At 36.8% G+C, this 26,310-nt stretch overlaps 1 protein-coding gene across 3 annotated transcripts in view; it reads left to right on the top strand.

Annotated features, from left to right (window-relative positions):
- The window catches only part of NFATC3 (nuclear factor of activated T cells 3), a 110,804-nt gene that overhangs the window by 28,004 nt on the left and 56,490 nt on the right, over window positions 1–26,310 (top strand). For 2 of the 3 annotated variants that reach the window (XM_045533428.1, XM_045533430.1), the window contains exons 2-3: window positions 3,439–4,573; window positions 7,000–7,162. In XM_045533428.1, coding sequence (XP_045389384.1) covers window positions 3,439–4,573; window positions 7,000–7,162 — 1,298 coding nt within the window. Of the gene's footprint in view, window positions 1–3,438; window positions 4,574–6,999; window positions 7,163–26,310 lie in introns of those variants that run through there. The other variant, XM_045533431.1, reaches the window with a different exon arrangement.

Below are 26,310 nucleotides of genomic sequence, written 5' to 3'. Positions count from 1 at the left end.
GCAGCAGTGGGAAGCAACAGGGGCAGGGCACTACATGTGGTCTCTTTCACAGCTACTCAGCTCTACCCTTATTGTGTGAAAGTAACCTTAGACAGTACATACATAAATGAGCATGGCTGTGTTCTCATAAAACTTTATTTATGGATACCAGAATTTGAATCACGTCGTTTTCTGTCATAGAACAATTAAACAAAATTATGTTGCAACCTTTTCATTCTTAGCTTGTAGGCTGTAGAAACACAGGTGGTAGGCCATATTTGGCCCATGGGATGTATTTTACCAACCCCTGCTTCATACTGTAAGTAAAGACTATTCATTGGCAACTCGTGTTATCCAGATTATGCTTTCATGGGGCCCCCTGGTGGTTGAAGGAACATAGACTAAGTAAGACTTGACATGGTCAAATTTTTGAAGCACCATGAATTTGAGAATTCTAGAGTTGGAAATCTATACCTATGACTATTTATCATAGATTGTAGTAGCTGCTGATATTTCCAGACCTTGGACTTTGGTAACACTTGGAGAAAAAGTTGAAGGAGCACTCTCACAAATTTTGTGTTCAGGTCTCTGAAATACTTTCAGACATCATTCTGATGTAGAATATATTTGCTTCATCTACAGTTTATTTTGGGGAAGGGTGTGGATTTCAGCACTAGTCAACCACTGAAATGATATTGGTATAATAATTACATTTGAATGAACTATAAAGCCTTCCATGGGTGACTTTGTGTCCTTTCTTTTCACTCAAAGCATTGAGATTTAATAAATTAATAATTTTTCTTATTTAATCAAGTACATTCTTAAGTAAAACTGGAGTTCGTTTTTAACTGCAAGTGCATTCTGGTGAAGAATACAGCGGCTATACTAGTACAGTTAGGTGTTACTGTCCTATTTGAACTAAGGTGCTAGCAGATTTTAAGTTTTTAAATTTAATTTAAGTTTTGGGGACACGATTTCGCTCTGTTGCCCAGGTTAGAGTACAATGGCATCATCATAACTCACTGTAACCTCAAACTCCTGGGCTCAAATGATCTTCCTGCCTCAGCCTCCCAAGTGGCTGGGATTACAGGTGGGCCACCATGCCTGCTCCTTTTTTTATTTTTTGCAGAGATGAGGTCTTGTTATGTTGCCCAGGCTGGTCTTGAACTCCTGTCCTCAAGTGATCCTCCAGCCTTGATCTCCCAAAGTGCTGGGATTACAGGCATGAGCCACTTCCCCCTGGCCCTATCCTGCATTTTTAATTTTTTCCTTAACATCCTACTTTGGAGATCATTCTATATGACACTGTTTCTTAAATTTTATTGTGTATTAACAAGGTTTTTGGAGGGCTTGTTACATAAGTTTCTGGGCCCCACACCCAGAGTTTGTGATTCAATTTGTCTGTGGTAGGACCCCAAAAATATGCACGTTCAATAGGTTTCCAGGTTTCCATATTGTGGCTGTGACAAGTTGCCCCAGATGTGGTGACTTAAAATAGCACCAACTTATATCTTACCGTTCTGTATGCTTGTTTGTACCACACAAATTATACCTGGGCCATGTTCTACTATCTCACTCACTGCCTTTAACATATTCCCTCTTTCTGCCTCTTCTCTCAGTGCTTCTGTCATTGTTGTTATCCACATGGACTGTTCAGGTTACAAACCTCTCCTCCTTTTTCATCCACCTAACTTTTCCCCCCCTTTCCTCACTCTATCCCTTTTTGCTCCTCAATACCTATCTCTTGTTAATGTTCCATTGTAGTTAACATGTTGCATTATTTACCAACCTCTTTAATAGTCTTTTAAAAACCTTTTGTTTTGAAATAATTTTGGACTTACAGAAGAGTTACCAAAATTGTACAGATAACTCATGTATACTCTTCACCTAGCTTCTATGATATTGTCAACTTATTAACCATAATATGATAGATCAAAACTAGAAAGTTAACATTCATACAGTACTATTAACTAAATATAAACCTTATATTTCAAGTTTTTCCCCTACTAATGTCCTTTTTCTGTTCCAGCATCCAATCTAAGAACCCATGCTGCATTTTGGTGTTGTGTCTCCTCTGTGACAATTTCTCATTCTTTCCATGTCTTTCATGATCTTGGTATTTTTATGAATGCTAGTCAGTTATTTTGGAGAGTGTCTCCCAGTTTGGGTTTGTTTGATATTTTCTCATTAGATTGAGGTTGTGCTTATTTGGTAAGAATACCACAGAAATGATGTTATGCTATCCTGGTGTGTCATATCAGGGAATATTGATATGTCATCTTGCTAGTAGTGTAAACCTTGATCAATTAGTTAAAGTGGTATCTGCCAGTTCCTCCACTGGAAAGTTTCTGGTTCTCCCTTTTTAATTGATAAATATCTTGGGAGAGACTTTGAAACTATGCTAGTGTCCTTTTCCTTTTCAGACTTTTATTTACTTTAATATCCTGAGTGATTGTGCTGCAACAATTATTATCATGGTGTTTGCCTAATAATGTGTTTTTCTCATGCTTCTATATTTATTAATTGGAATTCCTCTAAGGAGGAATTGCTTCATTCATTCGTTAATTTTCTCAATTGTTTATATCACAGTATGGACTCATGGATATTTGCTTCTATGGGTCATAATTCAGTACTATCTATTTTATTCTTTCTCAGTTTTTTTCAAGGTTTGGCTATTGGGAGCCTTTTCAGATTTGTTTCTGTATTATTGACATGCCCTCATCCTTTTTCTTTTTCTTTTTTTCTATTTTTGGTTTTTAAAATTTAAAAAGTTAACATATGGTAAAATTGGCACCTTTTTTTGGTCTACAGATCTGTGAATTTTAAGGCTTGTAAATTCATGTGGTCACTGCTACAATCAATATACAGAACAGTAAAACAACTCCTTCCTTTTATAGCCATATCCTGAGGTCACAATTAATGGCAGAGGTAGACTAGATTCTAGTTCTCCTGAGTTTGAGTTTTATAATCCTTTTTGTTAGTAAACCTAGTATGTATACACATAACTAAAATAGCCTTTGGAAGGCTCTATTTCATTCTTTACTTCATTTTAACCTACAAATCCTAAATGAGGCCCGGCCCAATTGATATGATTATATCATCTTACAATTCTATGAGTATTATTTAGAATTATGAATATGATAATTTCTTTTATAAAAGCATTTATTATTTTAGATTATAATGTTTTCTGATTATCATTTTAGAAAATGTAGAAATAAAGAAAAATGACATAATTATATGTGTAAATGTGTAATAAATACATATATCTACAGAAATAGTCAAATGCATTAAAAAAACACACCAACTCTTTATTGGAGCTAAAGAGATATACATTTTATGTTCCACTTTATTGTCTCAAGATTATTATTATTATTATTTACTTTTCATTTGATATTTTATACATCTAAAGTTTTCTAATTTCTTGTTTTGTTGATTTTTTTTTTTGCCTTCCACCTATAGATCTTGAGCCAGATGATTGTGCATCCATTTACATCTTTAATGTAGATCCACCTCCATCTACTTTAAACTCACCACTTTGCTTACCACATCATGGATTACCGTCTCACTCTTCTGTTTTGTCACCATCGTTTCAGCTCCAAGGTCACAAAAACTATGAAGGAACTTGTGAGATTCCTGAATCTAAGTATAGCCCATTAAGTGGTCCCAAACCCTTTGAGTGCCCAAGTATTCAAATTACATCTATCTCTCCTAACTTTCATCAAGAAATAGATGCACATGAAGATGACCCACACATAAATGATCCAGAAAGGGAATATTTGGAAAGGCCTTCTAGAGATCATCTCTATCTTCCTCTTGAGCCATCCTACCGGGAGTCTTCCCTTAGTCCTAGTCCTGCCAGCAGCATCTCTTCTAGGAGCTGGTTCTCAGATGCATCTTCTTGTGAATCTCTTTCACATATTTATGATGATGTGGACTCGGAGTTGAATGAAGCTGCAGCCCGGTTTACTCTTGGATCCCCTCTGACTTCTCCTGGTGGCTCTCCAGGAGGCTGCCCTGGAGAAGAATCCTGGCATCAACAGTATGGACTTGGACACTCCTTGTCACCTAGACAATCTCCTTGCCATTCTCCTAGATCCAGTGTCACTGATGAGAATTGGTTGAGCCCCAGGCCAGCTTCAGGACCCTCATCAAGGCCCACTTCCCCCTGTGGGAAGCGGCGGCACTCCAGTGCTGAAGTTTGTTATGCTGGGTCCCTTTCACCCCATCACTCACCTGTTCCTTCTCCTGGTCACTCCCCCAGGGGAAGTGTGACAGAAGATACCTGGCTCAATACTTCTGTCCATAGTGGATCAGGCCTTGGCCCTGCGCTTTTTCCATTTCAGTACTGTATAGAGACTGATATCCCTCTGAAAACAAGGAAGACTTCTGAAGATCAAGCTGCCATACTACCAGGAAAATTAGAACTCTGTTCAGATGACCAAGGGAGTTTATCACCATCCCGGGAAACTTCAATAGATGATGCCCTTGGATCTCAGTATCCTTTAAAGAAAGATTCATCTGGTGACCAATTTCTTTCAGTTCCTTCACCCTTTACCTGGAGCAAACCAAAGCCTGGCCACACCCCCATATTTCGGTGAGTTGATGGAAATGGCTGCTGGTCATTTTTCATGCTTATAGGTCATTGGTGGCATGTTACTACATTATCTATATGTAACGGTGTGACTATTTCTCCTCCTCTTCCTTTTTTGTTTGAAAAAATTTCTGCCAGACAAATAATTTAAAGTTCATATTTGTTTTCATTTGAGTCTTAAAAGTATTTTTAGATGGGCTAAACATAATTTTAAAAGTGTACAGGTAATGAATTACAGATAATAATAAATTACACTTAGTGATCCCTAGAAGGAATTTTCTTATCTAGAAAAGTTTCTTGTAAAAGATGGATTATAGTATGAATTAAATTACTAAGAAAACTAATTGGGAGGCTGGGCGCGGTGGCTCACACCTGTAATCCTAGCACTCTGGGAGGCCGAGGCGGGTGGATCGTTTGAGCTCAGGAGTTCAAGACCAGCCTGAGCAAGAGCAAGACCCTGTCTCTACTAAAAATAGAAAGAAAATTAGCTGGACAACTAAAAAATATATAGAAAAAATTAGCCAGGCATGATGGCGCATGCCTGTAGTCCCAGCTACTCGAGAGGCTGAGGCAGGAGGATCGCTTGAGCCCAGGAGTTTGAGGTTGCTATGAGCTAAGCTGATGCCTCGGCACTCTAGCCAAGGCAACAGAGTGAGACTCTGTCTCAAAAAAAAAAAACAAAACAAAACAAAAACTAATTGGCAATAGGCTTATTTTATTTTTAAGAGCTCAACATATGAATGAAATTCGTTGTGTTATATTGTGGCAAGCGTTTTTTCCATAATTTTTTTTTCTTTTGACTTTTTAAGTTTATGGGTGTTTTTGTTTTATAGAGGAATTTTTAAATTTTATGTATTCAAATTTGTCTTTTCCTTTATGGCGTTTTAGAGCATAATCATTATTTTCCAAATGGCTTATCAGTTGTCAAAATACCATTTAAAGAATCAATCTATTATTTACATGTACCCATTTAAAAACAAAACAACAAAAAAAGAATCTAGTCTATAATTGATTAGAAAAGGCGACTTTTATCATACATTAAATTCCCACATGGAGTTGTGGCTGTTAGGTTTTTAATTTTAAATGCTTTTTTCATTAATGTGACTATATCTGAATGTTGATCTTTAGAAAAATACAGTGTGGAGTTACAGTATCAAAGACACCTTTAAACCCATTGCTCTGCTTCTGAAATTTATCTTACTTTTTCTAGGGCTTTGATTAAGCCTACAGAACAAGTACAGAATCAAATGAGAGTTGACGAAGTTGAGTTGTTTCAGACTAATACAAATTAATACCTTTTTCTGTTTAATGCCAATATAATAAAAAAAATTAATACCTTTGAGCTTCACAGTAGAATGACTTAGAGTTAGGGTTAGGGCATTGAAGGAAGCAATGAAATAATTTAGAAATTTTATTTGACCTGTAGACATATATAAGTTGTTTCTTTTCTATTCTTTTTTTTTTTTTTTTTTTTTTTTTGAGACAAAGTCTTGCTCCGTCACCTGGGCTAGAGTGCGGTGGCATCAGTCTAGCTCACAGCAGTCTCAAACTCCTGAGGTCAAGCAATCCTCCTGCCTCTGGGACTACAGGCATGGCCACCACACCCGGCTAATTCTTCTATTTTTTTGGTAGAGACTGGGTCTCAATTGCCTGAGCTCAAGCAGTCCTTCCACCTTGGCCTCCCAGAGTGCTAGGATTATAGGCGTGAGCCACCACACCTGGCTCTATTCCATATTTTTAATGTTAATATATATAATTGAACCTTTGGGCTTTTAAGGTATTTAAATTGTCTTATTGACCAAGTTTTAAAAAATAGACTTTTAGAGATGCTACAGTGATAGGCTATTTTTTCAGCTACGTATTGTACTGAACTTAAATTTTTACCTCAGATTGCAATATATTGCTGAACATAAGCAATTTTTCAGAGATACAGGGAAAAGAGCGATCAGGAGCAAGTGGGGGAAGCAACGTGTGCAATAGACTGAGCACCACCACAGGTACCTACTAGGGAGAGAGAGAGGGATACTGAGACAGAGAGAGAGACTTTTAGGTACTTGGAAAGATACTGATAGACATACACAGAGATGTATACTTTTGCTTTAAGAAATTAAATTATTCTTTTGGTTATTTTTGTAATTACCTATGCATAGTGGAGAAAGTAACAGTTTTACAAATTGTTAGAATTTGTCCTTTTCAAAAAAAAATGGGAAAGCAAAAAGTAGATAAAACAGATTTTATTATTCAGATTAAAGAATTATTAAGCATCCACCATAACCAGAGTTATAATTTACTAAATGAAGTTTTATTTTGGAATACTTTGTTTCAAAGATCACAGGAAGAGATGTTGCTGCTGGCAAAGAAGTGATTTGAATCACTGCTTGGCAATAATATAGCATGATGAAATGCATATTTATGTGTTTTGTTTATAGCACATCTTCATTACCTCCACTAGACTGGCCTTTACCAACTCATTTTGGACAATGTGAACTGAAAATAGAAGTGCAACCTAAAACTCATCACCGAGCCCATTATGAAACTGAAGGTAGCCGAGGGGCAGTAAAAGCATCTACTGGGGGACATCCTATTGTGAAGGTATGAGACTTGGGGCTTGTTTTGCAGATACCATATACCTGTTAATGGTTAGACAGTTCTATTCAGTTAGGTACTACAGAGTCCAAAAGAGAAAACTCAAAAACTAGAGACCTCTGTTGTTTTGTGTGCTTGTTGTTATGGCCACACTTCAGCACTGAATTTTCTTTGCCAGGCTAAAAGATATTCTTCCTGGACTGACTCTCCAGCTGGGGAAACTCTAGGGAAAGTTTACACTGGTGAGATGGCTGGTTTTTTTTGGTGGTTGTTTTGTTTTTGTTTGTTTTGGGTTTTTTTTTGGAGAGTAATTTCCAGGAAGAGATAGCTGTTTTTTTGATTTAAAAAAAAGAGAGGTTACTGTATTGTATTTATGAATATGCTCATTTTAAATTTAAGTAATACAGAAAAGTAGAAAAAATAAAGCAATAAATTATCCAATCTAGCCCTCTTAGAAATAAACAGTGTTAACATTTAACATTCTAGATAATTCTCTGTGTATATATTTAGTGAAAGATTAAATAGACAACTAGAAAAATGAGTGAATTTTTTAAGAGTAGGATTATACTGAACATTTTTGTAATTAAAATATAAAATTTTTTATTTGAATTTATTAGAAGAAAATAAAACTAAAGTGAAGTTTTAAAAATTATAATATGTCATATATAAAGTTTTTAATCATAACATAATATTAACTTTAATTTTACTTGGATAGTACATACAAAAATGAAACTAAAGTAAGAGTAAGTAAGAACGACTGAATCTTAGATACTGTTCTTCATTTTAAGAGTTCCTGGGCCGGGCATGGTGGCTCACGCCTGTAATCCTAGCCCTCTGGGAGGCCGAGGTGGGTGGATCGCTTGAGGTCAGGAGTTCGAGACCAGCAAGAGTGAGACCCCGTCTCTACTAAAAATAGAAATAAAAATTATCTGGACAACTAAAAATATATATATAGAGAGAAAAAATTAGCCGGGCATGGTGGCGCATGCCTGTAGTCCCAGCTACTTGGGAGGCTGAGGCAATAGGATCGCTTAAGCCCAGGAGTTTGAGGTTGCTGTGAGCTAGGCTGACGCCACGGCACTCACTCTAGCCTGGGCAACAAAGTGAGACTCTGTCTCAAAAAAAAAAAAAAAAAAAAGAGTTCCTAAAAGATCTAAGGCCAGAAAAAGAGATTAAATAAATTATTGAGAGATTGAACTCATTGTTTCAGATTTAGATGGTATGAATTGACTCCTTGCTCTGAAAAATAAGGTGTAATTGTCTCTCTTAAACTTCCTTCCCCTTTTCTACTCTACCTCTTGAATTTTGTTGATATACTATTTTTTCCTTTTCGAGCTACAGCCCACCCACTAGTCCTCTATCTAACTGGATTCAATGCTTACTACTAGTGCTTTTTTATTTATTTCATTGTTAAATTTTTTTGTTTTTTGTTTAAGAAGGGTTTTGGATTCTATATTCCTTGGATTCTTTGAGGTTTGAGAATGTCTTTTGTATGTTATATACTCAAACATCAGAATGGCTGTGTATAATAATCTTGAGTCACCTATTTTTCTCTTTCAGAACTGTGTAGAAATTTTTTCCTGTTGTCTTATGGCATTGAGTACTGTAGTAGAGAAACTAATTATACTGAAGTGATTTTCAACAAATACAATTCATGAATGGTCATCTTTTATCTGAGCCATGCTTTATGATTATTTTCTAAACATACTTCATAGTTCTTTACAAAGATTTACATTTTAGATGGGTTTTACCATGATTTGTATTAAGAAATGTCAGGAAATCAAAACATATGAATTTTGCCATGTGTTATTAGAGTCATATTTTGTTTTTAAATGAGTTTATTTCAGTTTGATTAAGGAAGCAAGTTCTTTGCTTAGTTTCCTGTCTCTTTGACTTGACCTTCCAGGGGAGAAATTATTTACAAGTGCATAAATGAAAAGTCTTTTGGGGGTCCTCATGGTTTGTTTCCACAGTTTTCCTTTAATTAAAAACAGAGCTGGGCCAGGCATGGAAGCTCATACTTGTAATCCCAGCACTTTGGGAACCCCAGGTGGGAGTATCACTTGAGGCTGGGAGTTCAAGATCAGTCTAGGCATCATAGCAAGACCCTGTCTCTACAAAAAAATGTTTTAAAAATTAGCTGAGCCCTTTTCCGCCTCTGCAAAGCAGGGAGGTCCCTGCCTGGCCGAAAACAACAGATCTCATCATTCTATGCCCTTCTTTGTTCCCTGTCTCCAATTCCCCTCAATAAAGTGGTTTGACCTCAAAACAAACAAACAAACAAAACAAAAAAGTTAGCTAAGAGTGGTGGCACATGCCTGTAGTCCTAGCTACTTGGGAAGATGAGGTGGAAGGATTGCTTGAGCCCAGGAGTTCGAAGTTACAGTGAGATATAATCGTATCAGTGCACCCCAATCTAGGCAACAGAGCTAGACCCTGTCTCTTAACAATAACAAAAAAAAACTGAGCTGGGAACAGTGGTGCGTGCCTGTAGTCCCAGCTACTGGGGCTGTAGTGTGCAGTGATCATGCCTGAGAATAGCCACTGTACTCCTGCCTAGGCAACATAGCAAGACCCCGTCTCTTAAAAAAAAAAACAACAAAAGAAACAACTGATTCCCTTCTCAAGGGGAGATTAACACTTCCGGTGTCATCAGTATTTTTATATTCTCCTTGTGAATGACTTACTTCTTGTTGCTGGAAGAATTATTTTGTAATACTTGAAATGATTAACTTGACCAGAGTATGTCTGGATGTTGATGGTTCTTTGTCAGTCTTTCCCAGTACTTAAGATGTTCTCTTTCAATCTGAGATTCTTTATTCCTTCATGCCAGAAAATTTTTCTGTATTGTGTATCTATATATATATTTCTTGTTCCATTTGTTTTGTCATTTACTTCAGTTTATTTTTTAGATGTTTACTTGTCTTTGTCTATCCTCCATATCTGTATTCTTTTCTCTGGATGCTTGAATATATTTTCTTATTATTTATTGTGATTTTTTTTTTTTTTTGAGCCTTACCTCCCATGTATTGAATGATTACTGCTTGGTGCTTCTAATTTTTTTTTTTTTTTTGAGACAGAGTCTCGCTCTGTTGCCTGGGGTAGAATGCCGTGGTATCAGCCTATGTCACAGCAACCTCAAACTCCTGGGCTTAAGTAATCCTTCTGCCTCAGCCTCCCGAGTAGCTGGGACTACAGACATGCGCCACCATGCCCGGCTAATTTTTTCTATATATATTTTAGATGGCCAGATAATTTCTTTCTATTTTTAGTAGAGACGGAGTCTCGCTTTTGCTCAGGCTAGTCTCAAACTCCTGAGCTCAAGCGATCCACCCGCCTAGGCCTCCCAGAGTGCTAGGATTACAGGCGTGAGCCACCGCGCCCGGCCTAAGTATTTCCATGTGTATCATATACTCATGAGTGTGGCTTGTTCCTCTAGTACAACACAGAGTTCTGGAAGATGGTAAGTAAGCCGTAGTGACCCTTATTTTGCCTCTGTCAAAGAGTCTAGAGCAGGATGTAGGATCATTTATATATTTACCAAAAACTCTATTTTAATCTGCATACTTAGGCTATAGGATTTCTTCAAATTTGTTTTTTTCTTTCTTTTAAAAACATTTTTTTAATTGAAAGATAAAATTGTGTGTATTTACCATGTACTACCTATTGTTTTTAAGTATATATACATTGTAGAATGACTAAATCTAGCTAATTGGCATATGTATTACTTCACATAGCTATAATTTTTATGGTGAGAACACTTAACATCCACTCTCAGCATTTTCCAAGAATATGATATATCGTTAACTATAGCCGCCATGTTTTACAATAGATATCTTGAACTTATTCCTCCTAACTAACTAAAATTTTGTATCCTTTGAACATCTCCCCAACACTCTTCTCAGCCCCTGGTAGCCACCATTGCATTCTCTACTGCTATGAGATCACCTTTTTTAGATTACACATACAAATGAAATATTGTGATATTTGTTTTTCTGTCCTTGGCTTATTTCACTAATATAATATCCTTGAGGTTCATCCATATTGTCACAAATCACAGGATTTTCTTCTTTCTTATGATGAAATAGTATTCCATTGTGTATATATGCCACATTTTCTTCATCTATTCATCCATTGATGGACACTTAAGTTGATTCCATATCATGGCTATTATGAATAGTGCTGTAAAAAATAAGGCAGTGCAGATACTTCTTTAACATACTGATTTCATTTCCTTTGGATCTATACCTAGTAGTGGGATTGCTGGATCATACAGTAGTTCTATTTTTAATTTTTTGAGGAACCTTCATACTGTTTTCAGTGATGGCTATACCAATTTGTATTTCTACAGTGGTGTGCCGGGGTTCCCTTTTCTCCACATCCTTGCCAACACTTATTATCTTTTGTCTTTTTGATAATAGCCATTCTAACAGGTACAAGATGGTATCTCATTGTGGTTTTAATTTACATTTTCCTGATGATTAGTGCTGTTAAGCATTTTTTCATATACCTGTTAACCATTTGTATGTTTTGTGTTGAGAAATGTCTATTCAGGTCTCTTTTCCTTTTTGAGACAGGATCTCCCTTTGTCATGTGGGCTAGAGTGCAGTGGCACATTCATAGCTCACTGCAACCTCAAACTCTTGGGCTCAGGTGATCCTCCTGGCTCATCCTCCCCAGTACCTAGGACTACACACACACATATATATATCTTATAGCACCACACTACCCAAAGCAATCTACAGATTCAGTACAACCCCTATCAAAATACTGATGACATTCTTCACAGAAATAGAAAAAGAATTCCTAAAATGGAACCCCAAAAGACCCTGTGAATAGCCAAACCATTACTAAGCAAAAAGAACAAAAGTGGAGATATCACATTACCTGACTTCAAAATATACTGCAAAGTGATAGTAACCAAAACAGTACAGTATTGTAAAAACGGACACAGAACAATGGAACAAAATAAAAACACAGAAATAAATCTATGTATTTACAGCCAATTGATTTTCGACAGTGATGCCAAGAACATGCATTGGGGAAAGGACACCCTCTTTAATTAGTGGTGCTGTGAAAACTGGATATCTATGTGTAGAAGAATGAAACTAGACCCCATATCTCTTATCATATACAAAAGTCAACTCAAAATAGATTAAAGACTTAAATGTAAGACCTGAAACTGTAAAACTACTGGAAGAAAACATAGGGGAAAACTTTTCTTTGTGACAGTGGTATAGGCAAAGATTTTATGTGTAAGACTACAAAGCACTGGCAACAAAAATAGACAAATTGGACTATGTGAAAGTAAAAAGATTCTGCACAGCAAAGGAAACAATCAACAGAGTGAAGAGACAACTTGTAGAATGACAGAAAATATTTGCAAACCATTCATCCAACAAAGGACTAATACTTAAAATGTACAGGGTACTCAACAGCAAGTAAACAAATAATCCAGTTAAAAATGGGCAAAGGATTTGAATAGATATTTCCCAAAAGAAGACATACAAATAGTCAATGAGTATATGAAAAAATGTTCAACATCTCTAACTCAGGGAAATGCAAATCTAAACAGTAAGATATCATCTCACTCCAATGAGAATGGCTTTTATCAAAAAGACAAAAAATAACAAATACTTGTGAGGATGAGAGGAAAAGGGAACTCTTATATGCTGTTGGTGGGAATATAAATTAGTATAGCTATTATGGAAAACCCTATGCAGGTTGCTCAAAAAACTGAAAATAGAACTACCATATGATCTAGCAATCCCACTACTGGATATTTGTCCAAAGGAAAGAAAATCAGTATATTGAAGAGATATCTATACCCCATGTTTATTGCAGCATTGTTGACAATAGCCAAGATATGGAATCAACCTAAATATCCATCAGCAGATAAATGGATAGAGAAAATGTGATATAACTTACAATAAAATATTATTCAGCCATAAAGAAAGAATGGAATCCTGTAATTTGTAGCAACATGGATGAACCTGGAGGACACTATGTTACGTGAAATAAATCAGGCACAGGGAGATATATACCATATGTTCTCACCCAAGAAGCAGAAAAAAAATTGAGCTCATAGAAGTAGAGAGTAGAATTTTGGTTATTAGAGGGAGAAAGTATAGGGGTAAGGGGAGGATAGGGAGAGATTGGTTAATGGATACAAAATTACAGATAGACAGGAAGAATAAATTCTAGTGTTCTATAGCACTGTAGAATGAGTATACTTAATAATTTATTGTTTATGTTCAAAAAGCTAGAAGAGATTTTGAATGTTCCCAACACAAAAAAATGATAAATGTTTGAGGTGGTGGATATCCTGACTACCCTGATTTGATTATTACATATAGTATACATGTATCAAAACATCCCTCTGTACCCCATAAATATGTGCAATTATGACAGGTCAACTAAAAATAAAAGAAAAATAAGTAAAAAGAAAAATAAGTAAAAATAAGTAAAAAGAAAAATCTTAAAATTTACAGGTATAGTGTATCCTATTTTGTGTCTAGCTTCTTTTATTCAACTTTGTGACTGGGATTCGTCAATTTTGTGGGGTTTTTTGTAGTTTTTCTTGCTATGTGTTATTCTGTTGTATGAATTTACTACTTTTTTTTTAATCTGTTGTCCTTTCATAGACATTTGATTTGCATCCAGTTTTGGATATTTATGGAATAAATATTGGAATAAAGGTGTTCTATATGTGTGTTTTTGTTTGTTAGTTTAACATGACTTTTGGTGGACAAAGCATTCACTTTTTTGGGTGCATGGTCAGGAATGGAATTGCTGATTTTAGAAAGTAGCTGTACCAGTTTATACTTTTTCTTTCTTTCTTCTTTTTGTTTTATTTTAAGAGACAGGGTCTCGCTTTGTTACCTGGGCTACAGTGCAGTGGTATCATCGTAGCTAATAACTACAACCTCAAACTCTTGAACTGAAACAGTCCTCCTTCCTCGGTCTGCTGGGACTACAGGTGCATGCTGCCACACCTGGCAAATTTTTGTATTTTTTTGTAGAGACAAGGTCTTGCTGTGTTGCTCAGGCTGGTGTTACACTCCTGACCTCAAGCGATCCTTGTGCCTCTGTATCCTAAAGTACTAGGGTAACAGGTGACTTACACCTGTAAGCCACCATGCTCGGCCTAAGGATGTTCTTTTATCCTAATTAGCTGGGAGGTTTTTATTTTTGCCTTTTTAATTCATGAATAGGTATTGGGTGTTATCAATTGACTCTTCTTGCAGACTCCTTTTCTATTTTAATGATATGAGAAAAGAACCATACTGCCAGTGTCTACTTCTTGCTTGTGTTTTCTGTAATGTGGTGACTTTACAATAAAGTATAATAGAGACTGAATGTTCCTTTATTATTAAATTGGACTGATAGCCTGGCATGGTGGCTCAGGCCTGTAATCCCAGGACTTTGGGAGGCCCAGGTAGGAGAATCACTTGACGCCAGGAGTTTGAGACCAGCCTGGGCAACATAGCAAGAACCAGTCTCTATAAAAACTAAAAAAATTAGCCAGGTGTGGTGGTAGGTGCCTGTAGTCCCAGCTACTCGGAAGGGAGGAGAATCACTTGAGCCCAGGAGTTCGAGGCTGCAGTGAGCTGTCATTGCACCACTGCACTCCAGCCTGGGCAGCAGAGCGAGACCCTGTCTCTACAAAATAATGAAATAAAAATAAATAAATTGAACTGATAGATATATAGTCTCATTCCCTTTTATAGTTTATAGTTAGGGACTATAGAATTATGTAGCAATGTTAAGAATATCCTTCCAAGTTCCCAGTGATTTTGGGGGGTTTTACACATTCACAATGTTTTTATGTTGGGGAAGGGGGATAGACTCCGTAGTGTCTTTAGAATGCACAAGTGAGAGATAGATGCAGTTTAGTCTAAACACAACCAAATTGTGTACTTGTTGCTGGGAAATTAATCTTTAAGGATTTTAACATAGTCTTCAATGAGTATTTAATCAGATTATTTTACTTTTTAGTATTTATCCAAATATGGGAGGATTGTCTGTTTCATTAAGGAGTCAGTAGATCTTATTGGAATTCTTTGGTAAAAACACACATTTTGTATTACCATGATTGGAAGAAATTTTTATAGGTCTTAACTTTCTGAATTTTGTTTTACATGATTTGGGGTGGTGGGGCAGGGTCTCACTCTGTCTTCCAGGCTGGAGTACAGTGGTGGGATCAGCCTCCTGAGTAATTAGGACTACAGGCATGTACCACCATGCCCAGCTAATTTAAAAAAATTTTTTTAGGCTGGGCTCAGTGGCTCACGCCTGTAATCCTAGCACTCTGGGAGCCCGAGGCAGAAGGATCACTTGAGCTCAGGAGTTCGAGACCAGCCTGAGCAAGAGTGAGATCCTGTCTCTACTAAATATAGAAAAAAATAAAAAATAAAATAAATAAAATTTTTTTTAGAAACAGGGTCTTGCTGGTCTTGAACTATCGCCCAGGCTAGAGTGCAGTGGTGCAATCATAGCTCACTGTAACCTCTAACTCCTAGATTCAAGTGATGCTCCTGCCTCAGCCTCCTGAGTAGCTGGGACTACAGGCCTGTGCCAACACTCCTGGCTAATTTTTTTCTTTTTTGTAGAAACTGGGTCTCACTGTGTTGCTGGTCTCAAACTCCTGGCCTCAAGGTATTCTCCTACCTCGGCCTCCCAAAGTCCTGTGATTACAGATGTGAGCCACTGCACCAACAATGATAAGTTTTATTGAGGCATAAATATTTTTTGTCTTACCCCAAAAGTTACTGAAATTTGAAAAATGAAGTTTGTAGTTCTTTTTCATTTTTAGACTTTATATTTTATCATACACCACCAAGATCCATTTCTAGGTGATGATTATTTCTTTATACAATGTTGCTATATACACATTTTCAGTTTTAAGAAATTTATGTTATAAAAATTTAATTTTGCATTTTTAGTAGTATCTCTACAATGTATTGTCATGCTTCTTTTTTTTCTTTTTCTTTTTTTAAGAGACAGAGTCTCACTCTGTCACCCAGGCTACAGTACCATGGTATAATGGTAGTTCACTGCAACCTCTAATTCCTGGGCTCAAGAGATCCTCCTGCCTCAGCTTCTGAGCAGCTAGGACTATAGGCACATACTACCATGCCCAGCTAATTTTTTTTCAGCTTGGTCTCAAACTCCTGGCATCAAGCAGTCCTCTTGCCTTAGCCTTCTAGAGTACTGGGATTACAGGTGTGGACCACCAGGACTGGTCCATCATGTGTCTAGTATATTCAGATTCCCTGCCCCCAAGTAATTTAGCAGAACTGGTAATAGAACTCCTTTTATTGAAGTTGCTGTAGTCTGTCCTGTAGTGACTTTCAGGCTTTAACCCTCCAGCTTTAGTTAAATTAAGCAGGCACAGACCTTTGCTATGGAAACGATATAGAAACATAACAAACAACTTGGCTTACTTTCTTCTACAAAGCAGAGAGTGGCCTGAAGAGGATACTGATAGATACTAGATGGAAGTTTTTAGAGAGTATTGTTAACAGTAGTAATAACTTGTTTATTTCCTGTAACCTAAATGCTCTTCTGGAAATGAGATGGGATGGTAGTCTAATTAGTTTATTTGATCTTCCCTTAAAATCCCTGAGATGCAAAGGAGTAGCCCTATTTTTCTTATGTTATAGTATATACATTTGGAGCTGATGTTGGCTGAAATATGTTCCCTTTGAAATCTTACATGCATGACTACCTTACCCAACTCGTTTCTTTTATCAAAGTATAGAGGATAGATGCCTGTGTCTTTGCCAAGCTGGTATAAATGTGAGTCATCTAATAAGACTAAGATTCTTTGGTATATAGTACTTACCAGTATATTATGTGATATTTGGATAACATAATAGGTATTAATAGCAATAAAATTTTTAATTTGTATTTTCTTTCTTTTTGTCTTTCTTTCCTATTTTCTTTCCTTACTTTCTTCTTTTCTTCCTGCTTTCCTTTTTTCTGATTGTGTCTCACTCTGTCACCCAGGCTGGAGTGCAATATCATAATCACAGCTCGCTATAGCCTCAAACTCCAGAGCTAAAGTGATCCTCCTGCCTCAGACTCCCAAGTAGCTGGGATCATACCCAGCTTGTATTTTCTTTCTTTTTCTTTTCCTTTTTTTTTTTTTTTTTGAGACAGAGTTTTGCTCTTTTGCCTAGGCTAGAGTGCCATGGCATCAGCCTAGCTCACAGCAACCTCAAACTCCTGGGCTCAAGTGATCCTTCTGCCTCAGCCTCCCGAGTAGCTGGGACTACAGGCATGTGCCACCATGCCCGGCTAATTTTTTTCTATATATTTTTAGTTGTCCAGCTAATTTCTGTCTATTTTTTTTTAGTAGAGACGGGGTCTTGCTCTTGCTCAGGCTGGTCTCGAACTCCCGAGCTCAAACAATCTACCCGCCTTGGCCTCCCAGAGTACTAGGATTACAGGCATAAGCCACCATGCCTGGCCCCAGCTTGTATTTTCTATTTTAGATTTAACTACCTCATTTTGACCAGATACTTTATTGTCTATAATTCTTTTTTTAAAAATAATGTATTGACTAACCTCATGAGTTACTTTGCTTCACTGAATTGTACTCTCTTATTCCAAAATTTATTCATTCAACGATGATTGAAGGCTTGTAATGTGCTAGGTACTATACTAGGCTCTGGAGATAACAAGATGGATGCTGTCATCTTCACAGTACTTAAAAGCAAGTTGTAAAAGTTGTTGCTGTTACTTTCTCCACTGAACAGTTGGTTCCATAGAATAATTTATTCAGTCTAGGATTAGACATAAAAGAGCAACAGGTATAGCAGAAAGGTATGGCTAACGCTTAATAGCCATGAGTCAGTGGAAGCTTCATCATCATTGTTAGCTTGAGATTCTTCATGTAAACTGGAAAAAAATGACACGTACTCCATAGGAGTTTTAGGATTCAGTGAGCTAATTTAGTTAAAGCAAAGTATGTAACCACTGTCTGCCTTTAGTCTTTCACCTCTGTGTTTAACTGTGGATGAGTGCCATGCAGCATTATCACTCACTCTATCTGCTGTCATATAAACCAAAAGAGAATAATGGCTAAACTTCATTTGTGTGCATATATGCATACAATACATGCCCACGCTTTTCCAATTTCTTTTTTAGTTATTTATTTAGGCTTTGTTTTTGTTATTGTGATCATGTTGACATTTTATATTTTTATGAAATAATTTCATTTAATTAAAGCTTTAAAACTTATCAATTTGTTTTACTAAAACATGTAAAAGAATCACAAATGAAAATACTGATAGATTTCTTGACTATATAAGTATTAAAATATTTATAGAAAACTGTACCTTCCAGTTAAATGTAATAAATTGAATGTGTGTTTACTAAACGTAGACAGCTGCAAGTTAAGCTTGCTGAATGGGGAGAAATAACCAGTAAGGAGCACAGGTCAATTTGCATCAAGAACCCTGGAAAGTCTCAGGAATTTGAGGCACTAGGAATCTCTGAAAATGGGATATGAGGTCAGACTGAAAATGAAAAGGTTGGGTGAAAGTCTACAAAGAAGCAGTTAGATTTCTCTTATTTTTCTTTGCTGTGTGGTACAGCCAAGTAATAACCCCTGTCTTACCCTAAGAGAATACTGGTGTTTCACTTTTTAGAATGAAGTAGAGGTTGTAGATACTAGAAGAGCTCAAGGCAAGGCTTAATAGTCTATACTTAAAATGGGATAGAGGTGGAAGGAGAGGCATAATCAAAGTCTTCATACTGAATAGTGAGACCTCTGACCTATTAATTCCTACAATGCTTATGATAGGTTTATGCTCTCTAGACAGAAGATTGGAGGAGGATTTACTTTAGACAAACTCCCTAGTCCAACAGAAAAGACCTGCAGATAACTGAGAAATAAACTTTACTTTTAACATGTTTAAGTTACTTTTACTTTGGATTTTTGTTATGTGCAACCAAACCTAAGCCTAGTATAAAAGGCTACTTCAGCTTTCTTTTGATGGAAAAAAAATATAAAAAAGGCAGTTATTAACTCTGGCTAATCAGAAAGTTGTATGAAAAAGGACGTGTAATTAAAATACACTATGTGGCTCAGCTGTAATAACATGGACATATTTATAATGCAAACATTGAACATTGATTTAACTTAAAAAGAAGTATAGCTTTACTGGGACAGTGGGGGAAGGAAGAGGTGTATGTGTTATGTAAGAGCCAGCCTCTTTCATGATAGATAATCAAAAGATAATACATCTAACCTTGGAAAAAAATATATGAAATAGCAGTATAAACATGCTGTTTAGAAATATGGAAGTAAATTCCAGAAGAAACAGCTAGAAGAGATAAAAATGTTTCCCTCTTGAGGAGCAGAAATTGAGCTCCAGAATCAGTGATAAATTGAAAAATGTATTTACAATTTGTGAGACAGACAAAGGTTATTATCCTTAGTATACATGAAGGGCTGGTACAAAATAACAAAACCAAAATACAAACAAAAAATGAACATCATACAAATTAGCCACAAGAGGGGAAAGACATTGTCTGCATAGGCTATTATCACTTTTCTGTTCTTTGGTATTTTGATAGGTTAAAATAGGTTATTGAGCATTTTTCTATTTATTTATTAGCCATTTTGTTTCCTATATATTTTACTTATATTCTTTAAGAAGGGTATTTGGAATTATGATTTATCATCTTTCTTGAATCTGGAATTGTTTCTGTAGTATGAATTATAATAAAGAATCTTGCCTGCTATAAAACATTGTCATAAACCTTTGGTGGTTGTACCCCTATGTCTTTGTGCCTTTTTAGTTGCAAATCTTCTGGACCAGTGATTCTCAATAAATATTTTGTACTTTATTAACTTGAAATGGAAATTTGAAGATAATATAATTGACTACATATATAATTATTTTGTTTGGTTGGGGATTTTGTTGTTGTTTTGAGACAGGGTCTTGCTCTGTCTTCCTGGCTAGAGTACAGTGGCGTCATCATAGCTCACTGCAACCTCAAACTCTTGGGCTGGAACAATCCTCCTGCCTCAACCTCCCAAGTAGCTAGGAGTACAGATGCAGGCCACCACTCTTGGCTAATTTTTCTATTTTTTGTAGAGATAGGGTATTGCTATGTAGTTCAGGCTAGTCTCAAGCTCCTGGCTTCCAGTGATCTTCCTGCCTTGGCCTCCCAAAGTGCAGGTATTACAGGTGTGAGCCATCGTGCCCAGCCTCTTATATTGATATTCTTAAATTACATGTGTAGGGCTGGTTGTGGTGGGCCACACTTATAGTTCAGCTACTCAGGAGACTGAGTCAGGAGGATCTCTCCAGCCCAGGAGTTTTTATTTTATTTTACTTTATTTTATTTTATGTTATGTTATGTTATGTTACTTTATGACAAAGTCTTGCTCTGTCTGCCTGGGTAATGCCGTGGCATCAGCTTAGCTCACAGCACCCTCAGACTGAGTTTGCTTTTACTTTGGATTACTCAAACTGAGTTTGAGGTTGCTGTGAGCTAGGCTGATGCCATGGCACTCTAGCCTGGGGAGACAGGACCCTGTCTCAAAAAAAAAAAAAAAAATCAGTATAAAGCTGAAATATTAAGAAGAAATAAATAAACTATATATTTAAAAAGTATGTTTGTCTCTCTGAACCTATTCTGGTTTTGGGAGAGGCTGCCTAAATTTTTTTTTAAAAAGTCTGTTTCAAAATGAAAAGGCTTGGTAATGACTGTAGAAGACACAGTGAAGTAGTTATTTATACCTCAGTATCAATGTGAGTGTTGCAGGTACACAGGTAGAGGTAGGTGTGTTGATCAACAATCTAAATTCCATGAGTGGCATTATTGGCAATGACATGATTTTTTGAAATGATGAACTTTTTACTTGATAGCTGCATTCATGAAAAATTTATATATGTTAAAACTGCAATTTTTTGGCATTTATATATAAAGGAGTTAGGTTTTAAGTTCATAAACATTTTCTTATACTAATACATGAATGTCTGGTGTGTCAACAGTAAAGGACCCAAACTCTGTAAAATTATTTAGAGGTTTATTCTGAATCAGATATGTACAGCTGAGGCCTGGAGAGCTACGGCCAAGAAGCCTTGAGTGAATGGTCTCATCATAGTTGGATATAGTTTGGTTTTATATGTTTCAGGGATACAGGAATTACACGTAAAGTCTTAAATCAGTACATGGAAGGCTTACATTGGTAAGGCTGGAAAAGGCAGGGCATCTGAAAGGGGGCATTACAGGTGGGTTTGAAGATTCTTTGATTTGTGATTGGTGAAAGAAATGAAGCTTTGTCTAAAGGCTTGGAACGTTTTAAGTTAAGTCTGTTAATCAGAGACAAGCCAACAGGTATACACGCATACCCAGACTCAAGTGATCTGTTAAGAAAATTGATGACCTACAGGTGTGATTTAAACTTTGTCTTGTATAGCCTTAGGCGTGTTAATAAGTTACAAAGGGTATCTCCAAGAAGAGAGGTAGGCATGAGGAGGCATATCTGACCTCCCTTCTCACGGCCAGCAACTAAGCTTTAGGGTATTTCCGAGGTCCCCTTTCCATTCAGTTAGCTGGGGGGGCTTAAGATTTTATTTTAGCTCACAGGTGGTATATTCTCAAGTTTTTTGTGACATAGCTAGTCCTTCACTTTGAGGAACTATGATTATCCCACTGAGAGGAATTTGAATCTTTGGCCCCTTTGCATTAAATGTCCATAGTGCACCCTACTTATCATGTTGGCAACTATGTGCCTTCACAAAATTTCAAAATACCCTCCCCACGTCCCATCTGCCCTGCAGAGGGTAATACTGTCCAAGTTAAGAAATACTTTTCTGGGCTAGGCACAGTGGCTCATGCCTGTAATCCCAGCACTTTAAGTGATGGTGGGAGGATCGCTTGAGGCCAGGAATTTGGGACCAGCCTGAATGAGCAACATTGTGAGACTTTGTCTCTACAAAAAATTTAAAAATTAGCTGGTTGTGGTGGCATACACCTATAGTTCTAGCTACTCCAGAGGTCCAGTCGAGAGGATCACTTGAGCCAGAAGTTGGAGGTTGTCGCCTTCCACCCTGGGTGACAGGGTGAGACCCTGTCTCTTTAAAAAAAAAAAAAAAAAATTTGTTGTAGGCCAAGGTTGTTTAGGCCAAAACTGGCTGTCCACTTGTTTTTGTACAGGTTGTGAGCTAGGAATTGTTTTTACACATTTCTACATGGTTGGAGAAAAAATAACCAAAAAAATATTATTTTATATAGTATTGTATATATTATAATGTGAAAATTACATGAAATTAAAAATGGAGCATCCATACAAGTTGTATAGGAACCCACTACACTCATTTCATTTATGTATTGACTCTGGCTATTTTTGCATTATAATGGCAGAGTTGAGAAAGAAAGAACATGTGGTGTTCGCATCACTTTACACTGCTGCTCAGTGCAGTACAAATCACAATGATGCTGTTAAAATTCAATAGTGTTTCAAGTGCCACAAGTACTGCTGTATTGGGACTTAAAAAAAAAATCAATGCATATTTACCATGTCAAAACAAGAGAAAGGAAGCAGATATCAAATGTCATTCTTTCAAGGCACAGTGGACTGTATTATCTTGTTATCAAATTACATACCAAAGCATTGTGTTTATTGTATTATAACACTATGGCTGGGGTAAAAGCATCGGCATCTTATTTGCCTAATATTTGCATGTAGATGTCTCAATATTACCTTCAATACAATGTGTCATTACTTTATCTTTATACCCGTTCTTTTTTTATATAAATTTTTAATTGTAATTGATTCTTGTAGCTATAGAGTTTTGTGTATTTCTTTCTTTCTTATAAAGAAAGCTACCAGTTTCCAGATGCCCAGTCCCATTCTTTATTTCTTTCATTATTTTTTATTTCAAAATATTAAGAAGGTGCCAATGTTTTTGTTACATGGATACCTTTTATAATGCTTAAGTCGGGGCTTTTAGTGTGCCCATCACCTGATTAGTGTTCATTGTACCCAACAGGTAGGTTTTTATAATTTCCCCTCCCTCCCTTTCTTAATTTCCTATGACCTTTACATCTCTTTGTGTCATGTGTTCCCATCAATTAGCTCCTAGTTATTAAAAAGAGTACATGTGGTGTTTGTTTTTCCATTCCTGAGATACTTCACTTAGGATAATGGTCTTCAATTCCATCCAAGTTGCTGCAAAAGACATTATTTCATTCCTTTTTATGGCTGAATAGTACTCCATGGTGTGTGTGTGTGTGTGTGTGTGTGTGTGTGTGCGTGTGTGCGTGTGTGCGTGCGTGCGCGCAGAGAGAGAGAGATCACATTTTCTTAATCCACTCGTGAATTGATGGGCACTTAGGCTGATCCACATCTTTGTGATTGTGAATTGTGCTGCAGTAAACATTCTAGTGCAGGTTTCTTTTTTATAAAATGTCTTACTTTCCTTTAGGTAGATACCCAGTAGTGGGATTGCTGGGTTGAATGGTAAGTCTATGTCTATTTCTTTGAGGAATCTCCATATGTTTTCCATAGAGGTTGTACTAATTTGCAGTCCTACCAACAGTGCATAAGCATTCCTTTCTCTCTGCATCTTCGCCAGTATCCATTGTTGTTTGACTTTTTAATAGAGGCCATTCTTCTCTACATCTGTTCTAAATCAGTGACTTCTTCAGTTTCTTTATTTGCTAGTGATACCCCCGTTCTCCTGGATACTGAAGCTCAGAACTTTTGACTTGTTTCCTCTTTTGTTCTATATGTAGTCAGTTAAAAAAGTCTCTTTAAGGCCTCATGGGAAAGATTTATTCCATTCATCATTTTCCCTTCCTGTTTTCTATTTATGTTCCTACCTCTGCCCTAGTTTAAACTCTCAGTACACATGATTTTAGTGCTTCAGCCTCTTAGCTTATTTCCATGATTCTTTTCTTTATCTCCTTCATAGAGCCTTAATTGATTTGTTATGTGCTTGCCCACATCTTATATTATTAAGAATAAATTTCTGCCTTTTAGGAGCTTAAGTAATTCCTTAAAATTTGATACATTCCACTTTAGTCTTTCTTTTAGTGTCACCTGTATAATACTGGCTCAAGCAGTAACATTTCCGTAATGGATCCTAAATAAAAGGAGGAAAGGATAGAATGGTGAACAAGACAGTTTCTGCCTTTTTGGAACTTATATGGTACTTGGATGGATAATAAATAATATATAATACAATTTTGATAGTAGTAAATATGAAAAATAATAACACAGGATAAGGGGACAGAGATGTGATATTTTGGATATAGTAGTCTTCTCTGAGGGAGCTGACCTTTGAGTACAGAACTGAATCATGCGAAGGAGTGAAGTAACATAAAGATCAGAGGGAAGAATATTCCTGAGGTATAAAATATTAAGTATCAGAGCTTAGTGATTCATGCAATAAGGCCAGCATGGCTAGGGTAGACTGTAGAAAGGAAAGAGTGGGAAAAGTTAAGGCCAACAAGTTAGCCAGGGCCCAAATCACATAGACTGTGAAAACCATTGTAGGGAATTTTAATTAATTCTGAATGTGAAGGGAAGCCATTAGAGAGTTCTAAATAGAGGGGTAAAATTATCCAGTTTATGTTGTAAGCTTGTTCTGGCTCCTGGACAGAGAACGGTGCTGTAGGGAAACAAGAGTAAAAACAAGGGGAACTATTACAAAGCTATTGCCTAGGCTTTAAGTGTTTCTCTGTAACTGTTAAAGGACTGAAAGTCATCGTGGGCAAATTATATTATCTAATAATAGGCAAAAGTCTTAATATCTTTTCTTGGGTGGAGGAGGATAATCAATAAATTATGAAGTTGCCTAGTTACAGACTCCACTGTAAAGCCAGGGAAGGGATAGCACGTGTGAATAAAACAGTCACGTGCAAGACTCCACCAAGTGCAAGAAAGCCACCATCTCAAAGGAGAAGAGGCATGGCAGAAGAGCTCTCATTTACAAAAGACTGGAGTATTATTAGGAGACCTGAGAAAAATCTCTTCAAGGCACTCTCAAAAGACCCAAAAGTTCCAAAAAGGCAGAAACTCTCAAAGGTTGAGAAACAGCTGAAAGAGATATTCTGAGGCTCACAAATGAAATAGCAGGACTGAAGAGCATAGAGAACTCCTCATAGATTAAAAACCAAGCAGCCAGGTAGTGAATCAGAGAAAGGTCTTCTAACAGTTTCAAGGGCTGGAGACTTGGTTGGGAAGCATAGGCAGATCTCTGGAATCTGACTAGCACTAAGATTCCATGCCCCTACCACTTGGTTCAGTTTATGGAAAAAAAAAAAAAAAAGATTCCATGCCCTGCTGAACAAAGAGATTTACTATACCTTCAAAGCCTTGGAAGCCAGTGCTATATTGAATCAGACTAAAGCTTTAGTAAAGTCTAGACACAGCTTAAGAACTGTGATCTGACAAAAGAAATAGCATATCCCTTTCTGGAGGTAAATATTTTCTGCTTCAGTCTCAAGCAGTTTTTTAATACAAAATGTCTAATATATAATAAACAAACCACATACACAAGAGAAAATGTGACCTACCTTAAAGAGAGAAACAATCAATGGTAGCAGACCCAGAGATGGCTTAGATTAGATGTTGGGGTTGTCAGAAAGAGACTTTAGAATAACTATGATAAAAATGCTAAATTAGGCCGGGCGTGGTGGCTCATGCCTGTAATCCTAGCCCTCTGGGAGGCTGAGGCGGGAGGATCACTCAAGGTCAGGAGTTCAAGACCAGCCTGAGCAAGAGTGAGACCTCGTCTCTACTAAAAATAGAAAGAAATTAGCTGGACAACTAAAACTATATAGAAAAAATTAGCTGGCATGGTGGCACATGCCTGTAGTCCCTGCTACACGGGAGGCTGAGGCAGAAGGATTGCTTGAGCCCAGGAGTTTGAGGTTGCTGTGAGCTAGGCTGACACCACGGCACTGTAGCCCGGCAACAGAGCAAGACACTGTCTAAAAAAAAGTTAAAAAGTAATTCCATTGGGATGAAATGGCTAAAAAATGATGAAAAAAAAAAAAGTAATTCCATGTATAATAGCATCAAAAAGATTATGGGAATAAATCTAACTAAGGAGGTGTAAGACTTGTATGCTAAAAACTACAAAACATTGCTGGAAGAAGTTAAAGAGAATCTAAACAAG

This window comes from Lemur catta, chromosome 20 (assembly GCF_020740605.2).
Source record: "Lemur catta isolate mLemCat1 chromosome 20, mLemCat1.pri, whole genome shotgun sequence".
In the NCBI taxonomy this organism is placed as follows: Eukaryota; Metazoa; Chordata; class Mammalia; order Primates; family Lemuridae; genus Lemur; species Lemur catta.
This window is presented reverse-complemented; position numbering and strand designations above follow the sequence as displayed.